Source organism: Cardiocondyla obscurior, linkage group LG27 (genome assembly GCF_019399895.1).
Source record: "Cardiocondyla obscurior isolate alpha-2009 linkage group LG27, Cobs3.1, whole genome shotgun sequence".
NCBI lineage: Eukaryota > Metazoa > Arthropoda > Insecta > Hymenoptera > Formicidae > Cardiocondyla > Cardiocondyla obscurior.
In genome coordinates this window covers 1,829,132-1,848,281 of record NC_091890.1, presented here as the reverse complement: position 1 = coordinate 1,848,281, position 19,150 = coordinate 1,829,132, and the positions used below count along the sequence as shown (strand labels likewise).

Here is a 19,150-nt window from a genome sequence, read left to right as displayed (position 1 = left end):
ATTCCGCCTACCAAATGCTCCCGGCGCTACCGTCGCCGCAAATATATCGAAAGATTTTAAAAAGATCATCAGTTATGCTAAAGAATGATGCCATGTTAAATGAAGATCTGACATCTTTTGTGGCCACACAAACATTGTGTCAACGAGCGTCAGGATTTGAGAGGTCATGAACAATTTGAACGACAAATGGACATTACAATGTGGATAATTAAAACAAAGTTTAATTGCACGGAAAAATAAATTAACAACTATTAGTTAAATAACTTTAAAATACTGCAAGATGTTGTGTTTTATATTTTCATTAACAATAATATATATAAATATATTTTTACAGAGTTATTTGGTCTAAATTATCTAAAGATATATTAAAAAATTCAACTGGAGCTGCAAATTGTAAGTAAAATAATGTGAAAGAAATGTAGTTTTTCAAAGATGGTGAGTACATACGTGCAGAATCATCAAGGTGTCATGCATTAAAAATTATTCGAAAGTTATATGGAATTAAAGACAAGCTTTTACTTGACATGATGGTAAGAAAATTAATGTATTAATTACGGTAATATTTTTTTATCTGTAAAATGTAAATTATACCTAACGTTAGCCTGTTTCTATAAGTAAGGTGTCACATTTAATTGTCTCTTGATTTTTTCAATTATAAAAATACTTTTTTTTTTTAGGTATGAGAAGTGGTTAACAAAGAAGTTGAAAGTTATAGCAATATTAAGACTTTATTCGAAACGTTATATATCTTTTCAACCCTATTCAGAAGATGTAATTATGCTGGGCATTAAGCATTATTTAAAACAATTATTCCATATGCTTAATGTTGTTTGCTTGGATAAAATTGTACAGCTGAAAGGTAAAAATAATGTTTAATACACTATTAATATTCTATTTCAATTTTTTAATTTTTTTTTAAATTATTTTTAAAAATGTATAGTTGGTTTTCCAGTAGTTACATATTGGAGCAGTACAGGCAAATAACATGTTTATAAAAACTGCAAATTTATATTTAAAATACAATATAAAGATAATTTATATCATGACAAGCATGCAAATTTCTAAAGCTACTTTTATTGAGTAAAAAAGATTAAAATTGTAAAAAAATCTTTTAATAAGATTGGAAATTTAAACGTATTAAATAACTCAATTATTTATCTTTTAATTGAAAATTATTTCTGTAAAGATAATTAAATATCTTAATTAAATGTTCCAAAAAAAAAACGTGCTTTTAAAGAGATTAATAAGTTTTATTTTATATATTCACCAGAAGTATGCAATAAATTTCCGATATGATAACATTTTTGAATTTCGTTTAAGATCCTGCTGCGGCACATTGGGATACTGGATGATCCATGCAGAATGCGATGCCACGAGAAGAAGCTTGAGATGAAGTTAGACGAGCACACGCATGACGAGAACACCGAGGTACATACGCACTACATGATATGTTATACATTTTACAACGTATACTTTATTAATTGCAATTACATGTATGCGTTTGCATTCTCTTGCCTCACATGCAAATTACTTACACAAATGTTCCATAAAAGAAAAAAAAAAGAAAAGAACATATTGACGTTTTCGCATAGCCTCTCTCTCTGCGCGGCGCTATATGTAGATATATTTTTTTCATTAATTTATATGAATAAATATATATTTATATATATATATATATATATATATATATATATATATATGCATATATATATTTTTATCTATATTTATATTTATATATTTATATATTATGTGTATGCGTGAGTCCATAAGAAATACTTAATCGCTACGAGACATTCATAATCTACGTTGTCATGATCATGGTCGATGTAGCATTTAAGCATTGATCGATCGATCCTTTTTTTTTTTTTTTTTTTTTGTCTCTTTCTCTTTTTATCATTTTTTTCTTCTTCATGCGATGTGTAACACTAATCTAGATCACAGTCGTTTCCGCTTTGCAGTCGAGTAAAGAGATGCGATTGATGCTTTAATGAGTAAGGGTGAATGGAAAAAAAAAGAAGAGTGAAAGGGGGAGAGAGTACGTGTCAACGAGAGAGAGATAATGAGACAGTCGGTGATTAATTATCATTCATTCGTTATTCTGATTTAGCAAGCGATTTTCTTTCTTTTCTTTTTTTCTCTGGGGACTTGGAAATTAACCAGACGATGATTTAAAATTGCGCGTTGCTTATTTACAATGATACTCGAGCTTCTTTCAATCTTTTCTTTTCTTTCCTCTCCTTACAAGAAAGAATGAAACTAAAGAAGACTCATTCTCTGTTCAAATAATCGAAATAAAAAAAATAAATAAAAAAGTTAATTTCTTTTTTTCCTATCATCTCATTTTTCGCATTTTGATCATTTAAATCGAGATTGAGTTTTTTTCCAAAACTCCATCTTCTCACAAAGTTTTTTCTTTTTCAGATGGTTTTCTTTTACAATGACAATGCCACGATAAAGATGTTGCATGTTACATGCGTATGTAAGTTATGTCATTATTTACAGAAAATGCGCACATTCACACCACGTTTATCTTTTGCTCTAAACTTTACTGTGTAAGCGACAAACGATGAGAGCGAGTGATTTCTGTTCTCTTATCTTTTCGTCGTGAAAAACACATAACTAGATGATAAAACATGCCGATTAAGTTGAGCCGATTATTAAGAAGGAAGTAAAGTGTCGGGATATGTGTTGTTTTTTTTTTTTTTCTCTGTATCTTTTGTTTCTTTTTTATTTTTGTCGGAATTTTTATTAACGAGAGAACAACAGTTGAGTAAAAGTTAAATCGACTAGAACACTGGCTAGAGTAAAAAGACCATCTCTTCGATTTAAGTAAGTCATAGTTTTAACGCAAAACGGAAAGAGACAGGTGGAAAAGGGACGGGAGAAAAAAGAGATAGAGAAAGAAACGTAGCAGGGGAAAGAAAACTGACAGAAAAAGAAAGGAAAAAGAACGAGAAGGGAAGAAGACAGAGAGACAAGTAGAGAGAGCTGTCGACAGAAGTGTTCGTATCGAAGGTTGATCGGTGAAGAGTTACTATTGACGAAGCAAACAGAGATAGACAAAATCGAGATAAAATCGATAGACAGATAAACAGGTAGATTGACAAATAGTTAGACAGATAGATAGACAGACAGACAGACAGACAAAAAGAGTGAGAGAAGATCATTTCGTAATTGTTCTAATCTAATTAGCCGTAGAGTATAGGAGAATTACCAATAGTAAGAATAACCACAATAATCATAATAATTCTAACGTTAGCATTGATAAATATAATCGTATAATAATTTAGCTTTTTCTTTTTTTTTCTTTTTTTTTTACTTTTGATAGTATTCCGAATATTCCCCGCGCTTCGTATTTCCTTCCTCTTTACTTTTGCTTTTTTTAAGCACAAAACGAATCGCTCGCGTCGGACTTTTCGCTTTCACAAAATCTTATTCGCAACGGCAATTATCGTATTACGTGTGTGTAAGGCCGCGTTTACTTAATCAATATCAATGTACGTTGTCATGACGATAAATCGTGCGATTACATGACGCTTCGCTGATCGTTATGATGCTAAAAGAGCGAATTAATTAAGCTATAACAACGCGCTTGATAGGCTTCTAAATTATCCTGAATTTGTGTTGCATTCTGTTTTTTTCCTCAATTATATGTAAAATATTACAATGTACATGTACAACGTTAAGAATGTGATAAAATGTAAATTAGCATTTTTATAATTATTTTAAATTAAAATCAAATCGTGTAACACGTTTAATGATACGTTAGATACAAAAGTCGACGATCAATTTAAATAATCTAACAGTACATTATTTATTCATAACGATTTCTATTTAAACAAAAAAAAAAAAAAAAAAAAAAAAAATTCCAGAATCGATCGCATACGTGTTTTATTCTCCTTGGATGATTCACCGAAAACACGTAACAATATACTGAGAATAAAAGAATTCATATACAGAGTTTAACAATAATTTCATTTTTTAGTTAGTAAACTAACATGCACTTGAAATTCTGACGAGAGAAAGGGAAAGAGAGGTAGAGAAAGAGAGAAGAGAAAGGATAGAAAGATTTAGAGAGAGAGAGAGAGAGAGAATAAGGGAACTCGCTTTTCGTCGCCCTACTCTATAAACGTGCGATGCATCAAAAAATAATCTGTCAAGTTCGAAAATCGACGATGAAAAGCATTACACCATCGTCCCTAAAAATTTGTTTTCACCGTGCACATATATGTACGTGCGCGTCGAAACTGACTGGCAAGCCGTGCGAATATCTTTGAACGCGATCTCTTGCTTTTGCAACGTGAGCGCGTGACAGAACGATTCATTAATCCGTCTCAAACTTTTGCCCTTTGCTCACGCGTCAAATATCTCTCTCTTTTTTTCTTTTTGTTGTCTCATATAAAAATGTTCCTCTTTCCCGTTTCACCACCGCTAAAATATGTACAAACAAATGGTAAATCCCTCGCTTCGCGTTCGCGCGACTGCTAACATTTTGTAGCGTTTCCTTTTTTTCATCTTGTACATTTAATTTACTGCCTTCGTCGAAGTAGGGTGAAAAATGTGTCCGTTATTAACCACCAGGCAGTGAAAAATCGACAAGAAATAATTTGACATAATCTACAAACTGTAATTTTATATATGTGTGTGTGTGTATATATATATATATATATATATATATATATATATATATATATATATATATATATATATATATATATATATGCATATTTCTTGTGTAAACTATACATATAAATTATTCCATCTAATTCACAAAGAAAAAAAAACTTGCACATTTTATTCTAAAATATAAGTTTAAATTGTGAATTAATATTTATTAAATTGATTGTATTACTTTCTCACGCATTTTACAATTCATCATTCTAAAATTAATTTGCATAAATATCGGGATGCTTTTTAAGATTTGAGGTAGACAGAGAAAGCTCGAAGAGCTTGATATGAATATGATTTTGTTAAGATTTGTCTTGCGCATTGATTTAATAAAAGAGTGGAAAGAAATTAATTTTACAAATGCTGCAACGCAAAATAGTGAGAATTGCTTTTCCAAGGACGTACATTTTTCATCCTGCCTCGTTGTTATACTTTCGCGTTTGATGCACTTTCAAGAGTTTATTTCAAGCTGAATAAAAATATCCATTGATATACGAATGTTATTTCGTCAAGTTTTGAAAATATATGTGTCTCTCGTAATCGAGAGACAAGGCTTTGTTGCAATGTAAATCTACATAACACTTGTGTTTCACAGGACGTTAGTAGTATCGACGTACTATTGACGACGATAACGAGAAAAAATAAAGCTAATAAGATATATTTCTTCCATCGCGATTAAAGCAAAATTAAAAGCATTTCAATGCCAGATATCTCGTTCTCCATTTTAAAATTCACTCTTAATAGTAATTTTCGACAAACGAGTATCTGTAGTAAATGATTAAGAAGTGCTCTCAACTCTAATCATTTCACATGAGAACGTTTCACACATAAAGATTACTCTTGAGAATAAAAAATTATCAAGTGAACGTATAATATGTGTGTTTAGTACACATTGAAAAATTTTACTCCGCAGGATATTAATAGACCTCTTATAAAAAGGATTCGTCCCTTATATAGTTAAATAACGTTAAAATAAATATTTTAACGATATTCATTAATAGGCAAAGAATCCTTTGATTAATCTCTAAGAGCCACTTTTTCTAGAAAATTTCCTTGCTCGTTTGCATTCCTGTTTTGATCGCAAATAAAAAAAAAATCGCGATTTATATCATAAATTACGGACGATACATACATATTTATATAAAATACAAAGTTATAAAGAAAATAATTTTAATTGCAGCTGTAAATTAACATAAATGCAACATAGATGAAAATAATAAGGTGCTATTACGCTCACTGCTTCTGACGATTGTTGGCGACCATTCGATCGCGATTAATTAGCATGGTATATCTCTCTATACGTTTAATAATAGTAATAATAATAATAGTACCATCGGAAAGAAAATACATATTAGATAATAATTTATATTACATATTAAATACATCTATTATTTATTGCCGTTTAGGAAACTATTAAAATGTTTTAGAAAAATTTCCCAAAAATTATTTTAGACACAAGTTAATGCAAAGCATGAAAATATATGCAACAAAAGTTTCTCATCAAGTGACTTTTAGAAATGTAAATAAAACCAATTCTCTTATTTTATAATTAATTTTATCATCTCCACTTCAACGTTTCAAAAAACGTTTGTTGATTGATTAACGTTACAATATTCAATAAAAAAGAACTAATAATTTTCAGCAAAATATTTTTACTTCTAGATTCGCTGGAATAGAAATATTTCTTTGAGTCTTTCTTAATTAATTTTTTGTTTTATAAAACAATTATTATTTTTGCTCTCTGTTTTGCGACAAAACGAGAGATTTTCCGTACGAATCTATCAGGCGAATGGTCGTCCAACAGATAACAGCGATCGTATCTAACAGTTGAAAAAAGCGTTGCTTCGTTAGTCGCAAAACTAATTTTATAAGCAACTTCGTCAATCATGGTCTCTCTCTCTTCCGCCGCGTTTTTTTCTTTCGGAATTTTTCGCGTTTCTGTTATTATTTATCGCGATCTCGCGTTCTAGATCCAAATAACGTTGCAATCGACCCGAGAATATCTTTTTTCAGTCTACGCGAAATACATATCCATCCTTCGATAACTAAATCTGCAAAACAACTGTTTTGGTAGGACACAGACTAGGTAGGAAAAATCTGCATTCTATGTGACGTTAATCTGTCGTATGCAGACCACGACAAAATGTATGAATACCTCATAATTACACGTTGCATATGCATGTACGTTAATGTATGTACGACAATAAAAGCCAACTGATCTGATCGATTGCATCGTTTAATCGTACCATTCGTTTATATGGACAAAACTCTAGATCATTGTACTGCCTATAGGGTACTGTCTATGCCTTTAGAAGTCTTCCCGTTCGCATCCCCTTATTTAGACGAAGGAACGTACTAGTCGAATATACGGTTTACTGGCAGAGTGCTAGAAACAATAACTAGAACCAATTGCTGGCTGAGCCGAATTTCGTAGAAAGACCGCCGATGCCCTTGCCGAACATGCTACCGACTTTGCCAACAACATTTGAAGTGACGTTGCTCAAATTGGCCACGTAATTCGCGTCTTCCGTCTCAACGATCGTCACTTTTGTCTTAGGTCTCTCCACTTCGTCATCATTGCCATTCTCCGAAAGTCCTCTGCAATTCAATGAAAGATTACTTCACTTTTTTTCATAATTGTGTAAAATTTTACTTAAAAATTAAATTATCTCTTAAAAATAAATACAAATTTATATATATATACATATATATATATATATATTTTTTTTTTTTTTTTTTTTTTTTTTATTTCTTACAATTAATTCTAGAGAGAGAAAAGTTTTTAATTTTTTTTTCTTCTTTCGATATTAGAGATTGAAGAATCTTACTCTTCGTTCTGAGCGCTCATGGTTAAGGCACAAGTTGCTTCTTCCGTCTTCATCCTCTTGTCTATAGACTGATATGTCTTCGTGTTGAGTTTCTCCTCCATAACACCCTGGAGCTCAAAGTCTGAATAGATTTTCTTCACAATATGAGCTAGGCAAGTACATTGATACAAATGTAGGCTATGATCGAGTCTCTCAGACAACCAGTTACATAGCATTTGTATCTGTGCCGTGTACCATTGCTGGGAATATTAATCAAAGTAATTAAAAAATTTCTCGCGACAATGCGCTTGTGTTAAAGCATTCTAATGTTTGTTTAGATATCTAATTATAGTTATAAATTTTCTTTTCGTGCTAATTTAGATCAACTTTTACCTCAAAGAAAGTCAAAATCCACAGTTCATCAAGGACTTTGCTACGAATCTGATCCATGCAGTTTCTCATAAAATTAACATAGGCTTGTCCCATTTCTTTTCCACTTCCTGATACTTTCTAAAAAAATAAATTATAAACCATCGTTTAAAAACATTCAGACAATTTTCTATGCCTATATTATCGCTTTCATGACTCTTTAAATTTTTACTAATGTATTGAACGATACGAATACCGTAAGACTGAGAATGGAGCCGATCAGAGAACCTTCGTCGTAACGAGATAATTTAGAAAGCGTCGCTTCCAATACTGTTATGAGCTTGTTAATCATTCCTTGATTCATTCCTGTCGATGTTTTTTCAATCATGTCATCGATCTTGGCGTGATATTGATGCTAAAAATATGAATATTAATAAAGACAAAGTAAAGTGTACCCACTAAGCAAATAATTTTGGTAATAGTATTATTTAAATATTATTTTAGCAAAATTTTTTTAGTAAAATTAATAATATTTCAAATTTCATAATGCACGAATGAACTTGATATACAATACTTCCACTGTACTGTTTATTTTATTTTATTTTATTTTATTCAAGTAAATGTATCTTAAGAATGGAATAAAATAATTATACATCAATTTATTAATTAAGCCTGAATGAATATTTGGTATATTTCTTTTAATTAAATTAAATTAAATTAAATTAAATTAAATTAATTTTGCTACGATTTTACCCTGGAATTAATTTTCAAATATGATAAAAAGTAGAGAGTGTTGCATCGTAAATCTCGATGATATTATCAAAGATCAGCCAGGGAATAATTTACTTACCACATCGACTCCATCGACGGTACAAAGTTTGAAACTCTGATTCTTGGCGTCCAAAATAACGTTCACCATAGCACACATTTCTGATGGTATGATGTAATCTGTGGAGATGAAGGTTACGCCTTTCTTAAGCCACTGCTGGAAGGCCGCGTCGGTTCTTTGAATGCACGATTCCACCATGTCACATGCCATCAATTTTAATCTCTGCTCAAGATGTTGCCTAAATTCTTGATCAGGCCAATGCAGGCCGCCGATGAACGATTGCAGCGCGTCCAACTTCCAGAAGAGATCCTCCGATGTGGCGCATCCGTTTCCCTTGATCTCCCACCGTTCCTTTTCAAAGCCTTTATGAATCGACTGAGCGATCGATGTTTCCATAAGATCAACATAACGCACCACCAGCGGCGCGAACGTGTCACGTAGATGCTGATGAAATCTTCCGTTCTTCAAATTGTCTACGTGCAGATTAAATTTTGCGACCATCTATAGAACCCTTGAATCTAATTGTCTCAACGGATGACATTATTGATACTTGGAATAAACGATGATGATTAAATTAATTTAATGTAAAACCTGACAGTTGTAATCCTCGATTAAACTCACCGTCGGTCCTCAGATAGTCGTTCATTATTTGAAACAGTGGAAAACTGTCCCACGTATCTGGCGGCTGCTCGGCAAGCACTTTATCCATGTCGACGGCAAATAGCGACCAGAAGATCTCGGCGTGCTCCACCATAAGATCGCTAAACCAGGCGAACGCCTGCGGTACAGTGTAGTAGGAGCGAATCGTGAAAATATTGGACGACGCACATATACGGCGGGCATGTTTTCTCTGGCTCGGGGTGATGGGGACGTCACCCTGAGCACGGGGCCCTCGAGTACCCAGAAGACCCTACTTCTACTTCATAATGTGCGTGAAAAAAAAAAAAAAAAAACGATTGTAAGATTTACAGTGCTAAGCGACAAGCATTTTTTTTTTTTCCTTCTGTACCTATGATTTCAAAGTAACTATCGATTTGAACGAAACGTCGAAAAAGATATCGCAATCGAATGTCGATACGTTCGAGTCATTTCGCATTTGCAAAAAATGTCTGGTAAAAAATTAAGTTGAAATTAATTTTAAGCTAAATGCGATAATGTGTGGAATTCTAGGATAGACGCACCAATAAATTATTCAGTTTCTTTGCTAAATAAGAGCCGAGTAGGTATTATTTTTAACGCGCATAATTTCTAATAATAGAAAAGAGGTAATGATCGACGGCAAATAACTGCATTTTATTTGTAATTTATATAGTAATTAAGAAATTATTTTGGAGGCTCTCAAAAGAATATATGACAATTATTTAATGCACACATTATTTAGTACATGGAATGAATTTTGATGCATCTATCCTATTAATTATCTTGTGACATGTATTGTGGGGTATATACACGATGTGAATATAAATTGGAAAATGTAAAAAGATAAAAATCAAAACAAAAATAAAAAAAGGCAAGTTTGGTGTTGCTCTTGTCTTTACGCAAAAAAAAAAAAAAAAAAAAAAAATAAACGAACGTTTCTCAGTTGCAATGGGATATCTCACGACGTGCGTACTTGAACAATTATTCTACGTGAAAGTGGTGACGAGTAAAGCTCTCTATGCAATTATCTACGCGAGCCAATTATCTACAACGAGAGAAAATAAGCGGCGAACGCGCGTTTGTCTTCTGAGGAGGTAGCGGACCCTTACCAAGTCCGTGTTTCAAGGCATGCTGATCCTCTCTCTCGAGAGCCCCGAGAATCAACACTCAGTTCTAAAAACCCAACTAATACCTCCGAATAATGTTCTTCGTTTTGCTGGAGCAAATCGACGCACAACTCTGCGAGATGTATGAGGTCTTCCAGTTTCTTGCTAGGCGGCACGCATACCTCAGGACTTAAATCATCTTCAATCTTTGCTTCGGCGGACAGTTTATTGTAATTTACAAGCGCCGCGTCCTCCAAGCACTTTTTAATCAGTGCTTTCACTTCTTCTGGCGGCACGGGCGATACGCTATCCTTCATGAGTACTCGTTCCAAAAGAGATAAAGTCGCTTTTAATGCCCCTTCCGGACGTCCGAAAGGAAAGCTGTACCTGTTGCAAGGAAGGACCACAGACGTGAACAATTTAATCTCTAATAAAGTAACGTTTGGAAAATTTATTTCAAAAGAATATTTTGACTAATTCGTTTTTAAAAGTCTTTACTTCTTTATTCATAATTGAGAAAAGATTATATTGTACAATTGCTTACCTAAACTGGGTGATTTGGTTCTCGAGAATTTGTCTGAGCCGCTCCTTAATCTCCTGAAATTTATCCTTCTCCTCGTGAGTGATCGAGCCTATGCCATCGACGGATGTTGTGTTACCATAAACATGAGTAGCACAGAAGGCGAAACTGAAGTGTATCAGTGTCGGATCTATCATGATTCCACGATCGATTCTGTCCAGGAGGTCATGAAGATAGCAAAGATGCCGAAAGCATCCGCGCACCCCATATCTGTCGTTGTCACGAAAAAACACGAGATACATATAAATATATAAATATTATAATAATATATTATAAATACTTGAAAAGTGAAAACTTGATATTTTGCAAAAGAAAATAGATTAGTTGGTTGATAAATTATTATAAAAATAATATAACATAATTCATTACCTGGCACAGTATTCATCAAGCACAAAAACTTGACCAGGCGAAAACCAGCCGAGCGAGCAGTAAGGATCATTCAGTCTGTAGTCCAAGATTAAATTTTGCAGGTGCTTGAATAGAGCATGGTGGTCGAACTTGCACGGATCTGCGCTAATGTAATCCTCCATGCCATGCTTCTTCGCGCGATCGGCGTCACCTTGAATCTTACTGATAGTTGAATTTTTGTCAGCTACAGAGACTGGCGGAGTGGGCTTGTGCGATTGACCAGTCGCTCGATACATTGCCATCACCCATAAATGACATTCATTTTCGTCATCCGAAGCGTACACTATATTGTCGCCTTCGCGTACAGCGTTGAAGAAAAACCTGTCGAATACATGCAATTTGTGACTGCAAATTGTGCAATCAAGACGTACGATTTTCGCCTGGCAGCTGTGCTGTGAAATATCTTACTCGATTATTACGTTGAAAAATTAAACGTTTAACGAATCCAGCTAATTGAAAGCTAATTGCTTTAAAAAAAAAAAAAAAAAAAAAAAAAAAATTGCTACCAATCAATCAATCAATCAATCAATCAATCAATCAATCGTTTCCTAGAATTAACTTGGAAATAATTAAAAATTAATTTAAATACATTTTTTTTAAACTTGTGAATTGTACAAAAATATCTAACGGGGGGGATTTTGCACGAATGAAACAAATTTAGTTAATCTATGACTAAAAATTAAAAAAATATTAATAAAAATTTGATAATCAATGTCTAGAGAGAAAAGGGAACGATTGCAAGAAGCAATCTTACAAATCGGTGCGACTACAATCATCATGCAGCTGCAGCAGGGATTAAGGTATTTCTCGCTTTCTGCGAGGGAGGAAAATTTACCTTCCTCCCTCCAAATCCATGCCGACCATGAGATTAGCAGAAACGGCCTCGATATAGTCCACTGTATAGCCATCGAGCTGCATCATTTCCGACGGCTCGCTTTTTTTTTCTTTATACGAGCACATCGCAAATGTGTACTGCGAGACCTGGACCAACACAAAGTACCGCTTCTTCCACTTTTTCCATACGGACTTGCCCGTCGCGTAAAGGTAGCCGCAGTGCTTCATGTTGAGCGGCTTGTCCATGCGGCAGGCGATTTTCATGCGCAGATCCTGGTCGGCGCAATTCTTGGGTACAGTCATGCGATGCCACTCTGGCACTTTGCACGACAGCGGGGTGGGTCGTAGGATCACCTTGCCTAATTCCTTGTCGTCGAGCGCGAGCATCGCTGGATTCTCGGTGTAGAGTCTGACCTTGACCACCGGTAGCGGGTGCATCGTCGTGAAGTCACCCTGAGTGTCCCACCTATAAATAGGACCCGTGGACGAGAATGATGCGGTCGGCCTTGACCTCCCGTGGCGATATACCGTGATCGGAAACCCGATTCTTTACTCACATAGGCTTGGAGGCCTCGGCCTGATCGGTCTGCAGCTTCTCGCCGCCCTCCACCTCCATGGTGCAATAAACTATTCTATCGGGTGCTAGGCTTTTGAGGCCTTTGACCTCCATTACGACTACTTCCAGCTGGAAGGTCAGGCCGACGTCCATTTTCGTCAGTTGGGGATCGGAATCAGCGGAGTCGCCCTCCAGTTTAGCGAGGGAACCCTGACCGCGGCAGCGGGAGCGCTCACCACGATGGTTGTAGCGCTTCAGCTTCTGCAGCCCATATTTGCTGTCTATCGAACCCTTGGAGACCGGTAACGACTCCAGATTTGTCATTAGCAGGTTGATAGACGACTTGAGCTCCTCAATGTAGAGCGACTCCATCTCTTTCAGAAGGAACCTGGGCATGAGCTTGCGGTTCTAAGGAATCAAGAAGGAACGGTCGGCGTTGAGGAACGAGCAGAAGCGTTCGTGTGGAATATCTCAGCGATAGAACAAATGGAAAAAAACGTATCCATGTACAAAATGAAACGGCATTGAATTAAATTAAATTAAATTAAATTAAATTAAATTAAATATAATGGAAGCCAAAAAGAAAAAGAGACCGTCACAGTACCTTTTCCATCTCGTTGACCTTCTGGACGCGACCGTCCAGCTCCCTCCTGATGGCGGCAGCCTGTTCGTCGGCTGAATCCAACAGGAGGGCGTTGAACAGAAGCTGGTGCTCGAACTTCTTGATCCCGAGGATCTGCTGAAACATGTCATACAGCTGCTCCTTCGACAGGATCAGCTCCGAGTTTAAAGACTGCTGTTGCATCCTGGAAGGCCGTTTGGTGTCTTCGTCACCAGTACCTTTCAAAATGCAATCGAATTTGGCCAACCAGGACGTAAGCACAGTCTCTTTGCTCAGTCCGTCGATTTCCGGGAGGCTCCGAACACGCTTCTCAATGTTCTTCTTAAAGACCTCGCGGAAGTCGAGCTGGGAGCATGCCCCGCTCTGCACCATTTGTACCACTCGATCCGACTTGAGGAACACGTCGTAGTAATTTTGTATGGCATTGTGGAATGCTTCGTCAGCCATTATCTGCGTTTCACCCTTTAAGAAGCTCTGCAATTCAGAATATAACGTTATACATGTACCATTTATTTTATTGCAAACGATATCTAAGTATTTATCTATCATGCAATTTCTGTTTTTACGCAATGTTGTAATTAATACCTGTTCCTCTTTTGATTCTTACATTGTGATATACATAGACTGTTAATTAATATACGTATATGTAAATTATGAGCGCTTGACAGAAGTGCGGGTTTAATATATTTTACGGATCCCTTGGTAACTACACAAGTACACGAAAAAAAAAAAAAAAAATTTTTTTTAATTATTACAAGTTTAATTTCTTCATAACGGAAAAAGTAATTAATATATTGTAAATCTCACGCAACGATACAAAACATAATAATAATAATAATAATAATACGTTTGCATTGATATAGCGCGAGGACAGTCTATATTTACTGTGGCCAATAATTTAATGCGATCGTACAGGTTCGATATATCCAAGAGTGGCGAGAAGGTGAAGGTTACAGGTTAACTTGCAAGACTCTATACGTAAGGCTTCGAGAAACGGCTATTTATCACGAAGGGTTTCTCTTACTTGGTAAAATCATATTAAATATACGTGACGAATATTCAAGTACTTTTGTTCGGAAGAAAAAACCATTTGACAGACCCCTTATTAAATTTTTAATTTTATTCAACAATTTAATTAATTTCTTCCTTCAATAAGAAATGTGTTGAGCAATTTACCTGAAAGCGAGAACATATGGTCTCCAATTGTTGCTTCGTTACTTTCATCTGCCTTCGCGTCATGTCCATTGGTTGCTTGGCGTTAAACGGATAAGCGATGCATCTAGATATAAAGACGTAAAGCTGAATCCGAGTTTTCCTTTGCTCCTCTTCCCTTTCTTGCTTGTCCTGAGGAGAAGAAAAATATTTACGTACACGGCGACATACATACTTGATTTAATATTAAATTCCGTTTGAAGAAAACATTTCTCTAACACGTATTATTTATTTTACATCACTAAATTACTCGTTGTGTACTAAGTATGTACGCGTAATATAATCTTTCCTTCAAGTGTCTGGAGTGCAAACAAAACAAAGTGCAAACGAAACCAAAAGGGTGCATTCGTTTACGCAACAGTCAGAGAGAGAGAGAGAGAGAGAGAGAGAGAGCAGGGTTCCTGCACTTGTTCAGAGTTTATCTCATCTCTTTCTTTCTTAATGTAAAAGAACAAAGATAACCTCTCAACTAGTGCAGATGCAGAAAATTACGCCGACTGCTGTTGCGTAAACGAACGCACCGAGAGGGTTATTCATTTATTCATTCACGTACATACCTGCAACTCCGCTTCTGTTTTTTCACTGGCCACCGAGGGTGATGGGCTAGTAGGCCTCTGTGCATAGTTGGCGGCATCTTGAGTTGCGCTCATCGACGGTGACAGAGAATTTCTTGCGCTGGAGAGATTGGGCACATCCAGACCAGCGCTAGCGGCTTCTGGTGGTCCCGCGACGACGCGACTTCCGGATCCATGAGCGCTGACGGTGCTCGGTGGACCTACGTGGTTCGGGCCGCCTGGCGAGGCGGTGAGGCCCGATGCAAGCGAGCCTACGCTACCGGAACCTGGACCACTTCCGATACTCCCGGGATGACGACGAGAACCGTGAGAGCTGCCGCTTCCGGCGCGGCCTCCACCTCCGCCTCCGCCTCCGCCTCCGCCTCCGCCTCCGCCTCCACCGCCGCCATGGTGAGTGCTCTGGTCCTCCTCACTCTCCTCCTCGGATGAACTTGGGTCTATCATCGTTTAAGAAGGATCGCTCTAAGGGGTGCACCCGCGGTTCTCGACCCGCCCCCCTCTCACAAGAGGTCCAGCCGCTTCGCGTGACGTGGTCACGGAGCCGTCGTGTTCTACACTCTGGTAATGTTGATCACCTATTGTACACTAAAACATAATTTATTATTATTATTATTATTATTATTAATGTGATTTAATTGAAAGAAAGAAAGAAAAAAATTTGCTTTTTTTCGTCCAACATTTAATGCAACTGAAAATAATAAGAGAGAATAAAAACCGACAATTTGTGTCACAAAGCATTGCAGGGAACGAGATGTAATAATTTCTTTCAAAGCTAATCACATTAAACTATATGGCTAACAATAAGAATGAATACGTTTTACCACTAAGAAGTAACTGTAATTTTCTTTCTCTCACGCAAAGCAAAAAAGTATTAAACGCGCAGCACAAGTTCTTCAATTATCTTAATTAAGTTAGGAATTTCATATCAAGTATAAAGCGAGTTATAGTCACCGCTGTGCTAACCGTTGCGATCCATTGTGTTTAATATAAGCGCGGAAGTTACGTGCCAAATTTGCCTGCAGGTTTCCATTTGATCTTTCGCGCATTCGACGCGGACTCTAACTTGCATAATTGCAGGCCGTTAGTACGCTAAAAGCGAAGAAAATCGTTTATCCCAATTCCGTTGTGCTGTCACGCGTGAAACAGCAATTTGAAATGGTTTAGCGGCGAGTTTGCTATGCTTTACGTCATTGCGGAAATTCGAAAAGGCTCAGACGAGCCCCTCTCAAAGACGCGTCTTGGAGTCCTTAATTCCGTTTCTCTCCATTAACATCCCGGGCCAAGAGTGTACAAATAAACCTTTAGGGAGTATCGTATTAAAAAAAAAAAGAAACGTAAAAAAGAAAAAAAAATAACAAGAGAAAGAATAAAACGTGTTCTAATAGAAACGAAGATTTAATCCATCGAAGAGACAACTAAATTTATTGGTCTACGAAATACTTTGTGCGCGCAAGCTTTGGCGGGTTCTATCTTAATTATAATTGATTGTTTGAAAAGTCTCTTCTGAAATGCTATCGGATTGCTTCGGGCGGGTTCAATCGACTCTTTCACGAGAATTTATAATGACGAGAGTCAAGCCTTGTTCGAGAGAAAGACATACAAATCGTGTTGTGCAATAATAGAACTTAACATTCTAAAGATTTTTAATGCCACTTAGAAATTCAAATGTTAGAAAATCAATTTGTAACTATCACTATGAAAGAGTAATATATTATAGCTCCGATAACGAGATATACATACCTAGGAAAGTAATATCTACATTATAATTTTATCACGATTAGTCTAAGCTTCAATTAATATATGTCAGTAATATTTTAAAATCTAAAAGTTTCTAAAGCTATTACATTTCATTTCACGGCTTTTTATGGCTTTTTTTAATTTTTATTTACATTTGACTAGAAACAGATTTGTTTGAATCGTAAGAAATATCTGTCACCTGCCAAGAACGGCAATATTTCCACTGCCAACAAACTTATAATTCAGAAACGCGTGTCGAACAAATTTATTAGCCTTTTTAAAAAGATTAATGCCATATTTATCGACAACGTAATACGCTCTGAATACGCGCAGAACGGTTCGTGGGGTATGGATGGGAAAGCTTAATTGCGTAATTTAATTCTTCGCACATAAAAAAAAAAAAAAAACTATCTGTGTAATTTCTTTGAAAAATATAATATAGAGCGTGTCTCGTGGTTACGTTACTAATTAATTAACGTGCTGCTACAAATAACTATTAATTTTCTTGTTACTAATTTATCATTTTCCTTTTTTATATAATTTTTATTAATTCATTATAAAGTTAATTTAACTTTAACGTGCCTCGCGATATTTGCACGACAACCATTAATTAGTACTAAATTTACATTACTTGGAACTCAATTTTTTACTTTTCTTTCATGTTTCTTCCGTCACATTTGACAAATACTTTCACAAGTAGATTTGTTACAAATTTCACGTAAAAAAAATTCTCGCATACGTTTTTAAATTGCTTGTTATTCAATTTTGAAATATTTATCTGCCGTCGCGATATACATATCAGGGTGTAAAGTTGTACGATACGTTCAGGAAGGAAACTTGGTGATAAACTATATGCTGTGGAATTTAAATACCGAAGTAGGGGAAACTGCTCGCGAAAAAGAGAGTAAAAGGCAGAGAAAGAATGAGAGATAAACGTACGAGTCCACGACAGAGTTTTGACCTGTGACCAGGTTCACCCACACGATCGCGTAGAAGAGAGCGCGAGAAAAAGAAGGAGAGACGTTCTTTTGTTTTTTTGAAATTTTTTCAGACGCGACGATCGATTTCCGCGTGCAATGTCGAGCGCTCTCGGCGCGAATGCAAAAAGCGAACTGGAACGAAAGAAAGACGTGCGTGGCCGTCACAGAGCACACATATCGATTGTCGCCAGCCGTCCTTCTCACTTCCTCTTTCGAGCTGGATATTTGATTTACTCGCGCGACGTGTATGTACGCACGCGTGTGCAATGTGCAATGTGCAATGTGCAATGTGCAATGTGCACGCCGTCGCGTTAACGGCGGGCGGGCGAATAGCATTGCCAGAGGCCTGGAAAATCAGAGAAAATTAGGAAACGTCAGGGCAAGCCTGAAGTAATTTCTCAATTTTTCAAGCGCGAAAAAGATATTTTCCATTTCATTTATATTAATTTTTTTTCTTTTTCTTTTTTTTTTTTTAATTGACGTAATCGTTGAGGGTAAAACATATCCAAATAAAAAATTAATCGCCGGTAGCCAGGTATATTTACGACGTGCAAAAAAAAAAAAAAAATATATATATATATATATATATATAATAATAATAAAACAACGTAATATAACGTTCATCTAGCGAATCGTGATTTTCGGTTTAATTTTCAAACGAAATTTACGTGAGCGATTGTACCTTTTTCTTTTTCTCGCATGATCGTTATATTGTAACAATATACACGTCCGGATGGCGTAGAAAGGCACGTGTATACGGGCGTGTTAATGCCTAACCCAGAAATGCAAATGTTCCCACCATTGTAACACGTTGATACACCGCGGACGCGCGAACGCGATTCCCTGGGTCAGGAAAGTGAAATACCGCGGGTCCGAGATACGTAAAACTGGATAGTCAATGTGGAGCAAGCAACGTGTGCCCGTTATCAGATACGCGCCCGGCGCACATTCGTATGCAGGCACAATGAATATTTAACAATACAAAATAACACATCTGGCGTAAAGGAACCCTGATACCGCTGTGACGGTTAAAATAATCCGGGAGCAACGGCGACTGTGGGCAACGTTTACATTAATTATGCGTATGCATACGCGAAATGCTCGAGCTTGAGCTCCACTGTGTGTATCAGTCGATCACTTGGATCGTCAAAATTGAAATTTTTTTTTTTTTTTTTTAATTAAGTCACCGAGTTAATGCCGCTAATTAAAGATAATGAAGATATATATA

General features: G+C 36.0%; 1 protein-coding gene and 1 long non-coding RNA gene across 2 annotated transcripts; one reads left to right on the top strand and one right to left on the bottom strand.

Annotated features, from left to right (window-relative positions):
* Positions 1–85: 85 nt before the first annotated feature.
* Positions 86–1,592, top strand: LOC139112231 (uncharacterized). Its single transcript, XR_011547352.1, has 4 exons — positions 86–163; positions 335–530; positions 678–859; positions 1,321–1,592. It is a non-coding gene; the product is annotated as an uncharacterized lncRNA (long non-coding RNA).
* A 1,096-nt stretch (positions 1,593–2,688) lies between these two features.
* On the bottom strand, positions 2,689–15,664 carry Cadps (calcium-dependent secretion activator 1). The gene is made up of 14 exons (XM_070673111.1): positions 15,188–15,664; positions 14,595–14,762; positions 13,401–13,892; positions 12,798–13,204; positions 12,242–12,706; positions 11,368–11,727; positions 10,963–11,208; positions 10,505–10,805; positions 9,295–9,451; positions 8,695–9,146; positions 8,101–8,259; positions 7,869–7,985; positions 7,497–7,735; positions 2,689–7,266 (listed from the first exon to the last, which is right to left on the bottom strand). Exons 1-14 carry the CDS (start codon positions 15,647–15,649, stop codon positions 7,068–7,070), a joined length of 4,224 nt encoding a protein of 1,407 aa, XP_070529212.1. The 5' UTR covers positions 15,650–15,664; the 3' UTR covers positions 2,689–7,067.
* Positions 15,665–19,150: the final 3,486 nt, after the last annotated feature.

Excerpts from the sequence above, each read along its gene's own strand:
- Cadps (XM_070673111.1), bottom strand. The coding sequence starts at position 15,649 with ATGATAGACCCAAGTTCATCCGAGGAGGAGAGTGAGGAGGACCAGAGC. Across the intron at positions 9,452-10,504 it reads ACGAAGAACATTATTCGGAG|GCGTTCGCCTGGTTTAGCGA; the intron begins GTATTAGTTGGG and ends ACTGTACCGCAG. Across the intron at positions 7,736-7,868 it reads GGATTTTGACTTTCTTTGAG|CAATGGTACACGGCACAGAT; the intron begins GTAAAAGTTGAT and ends TAATATTCCCAG.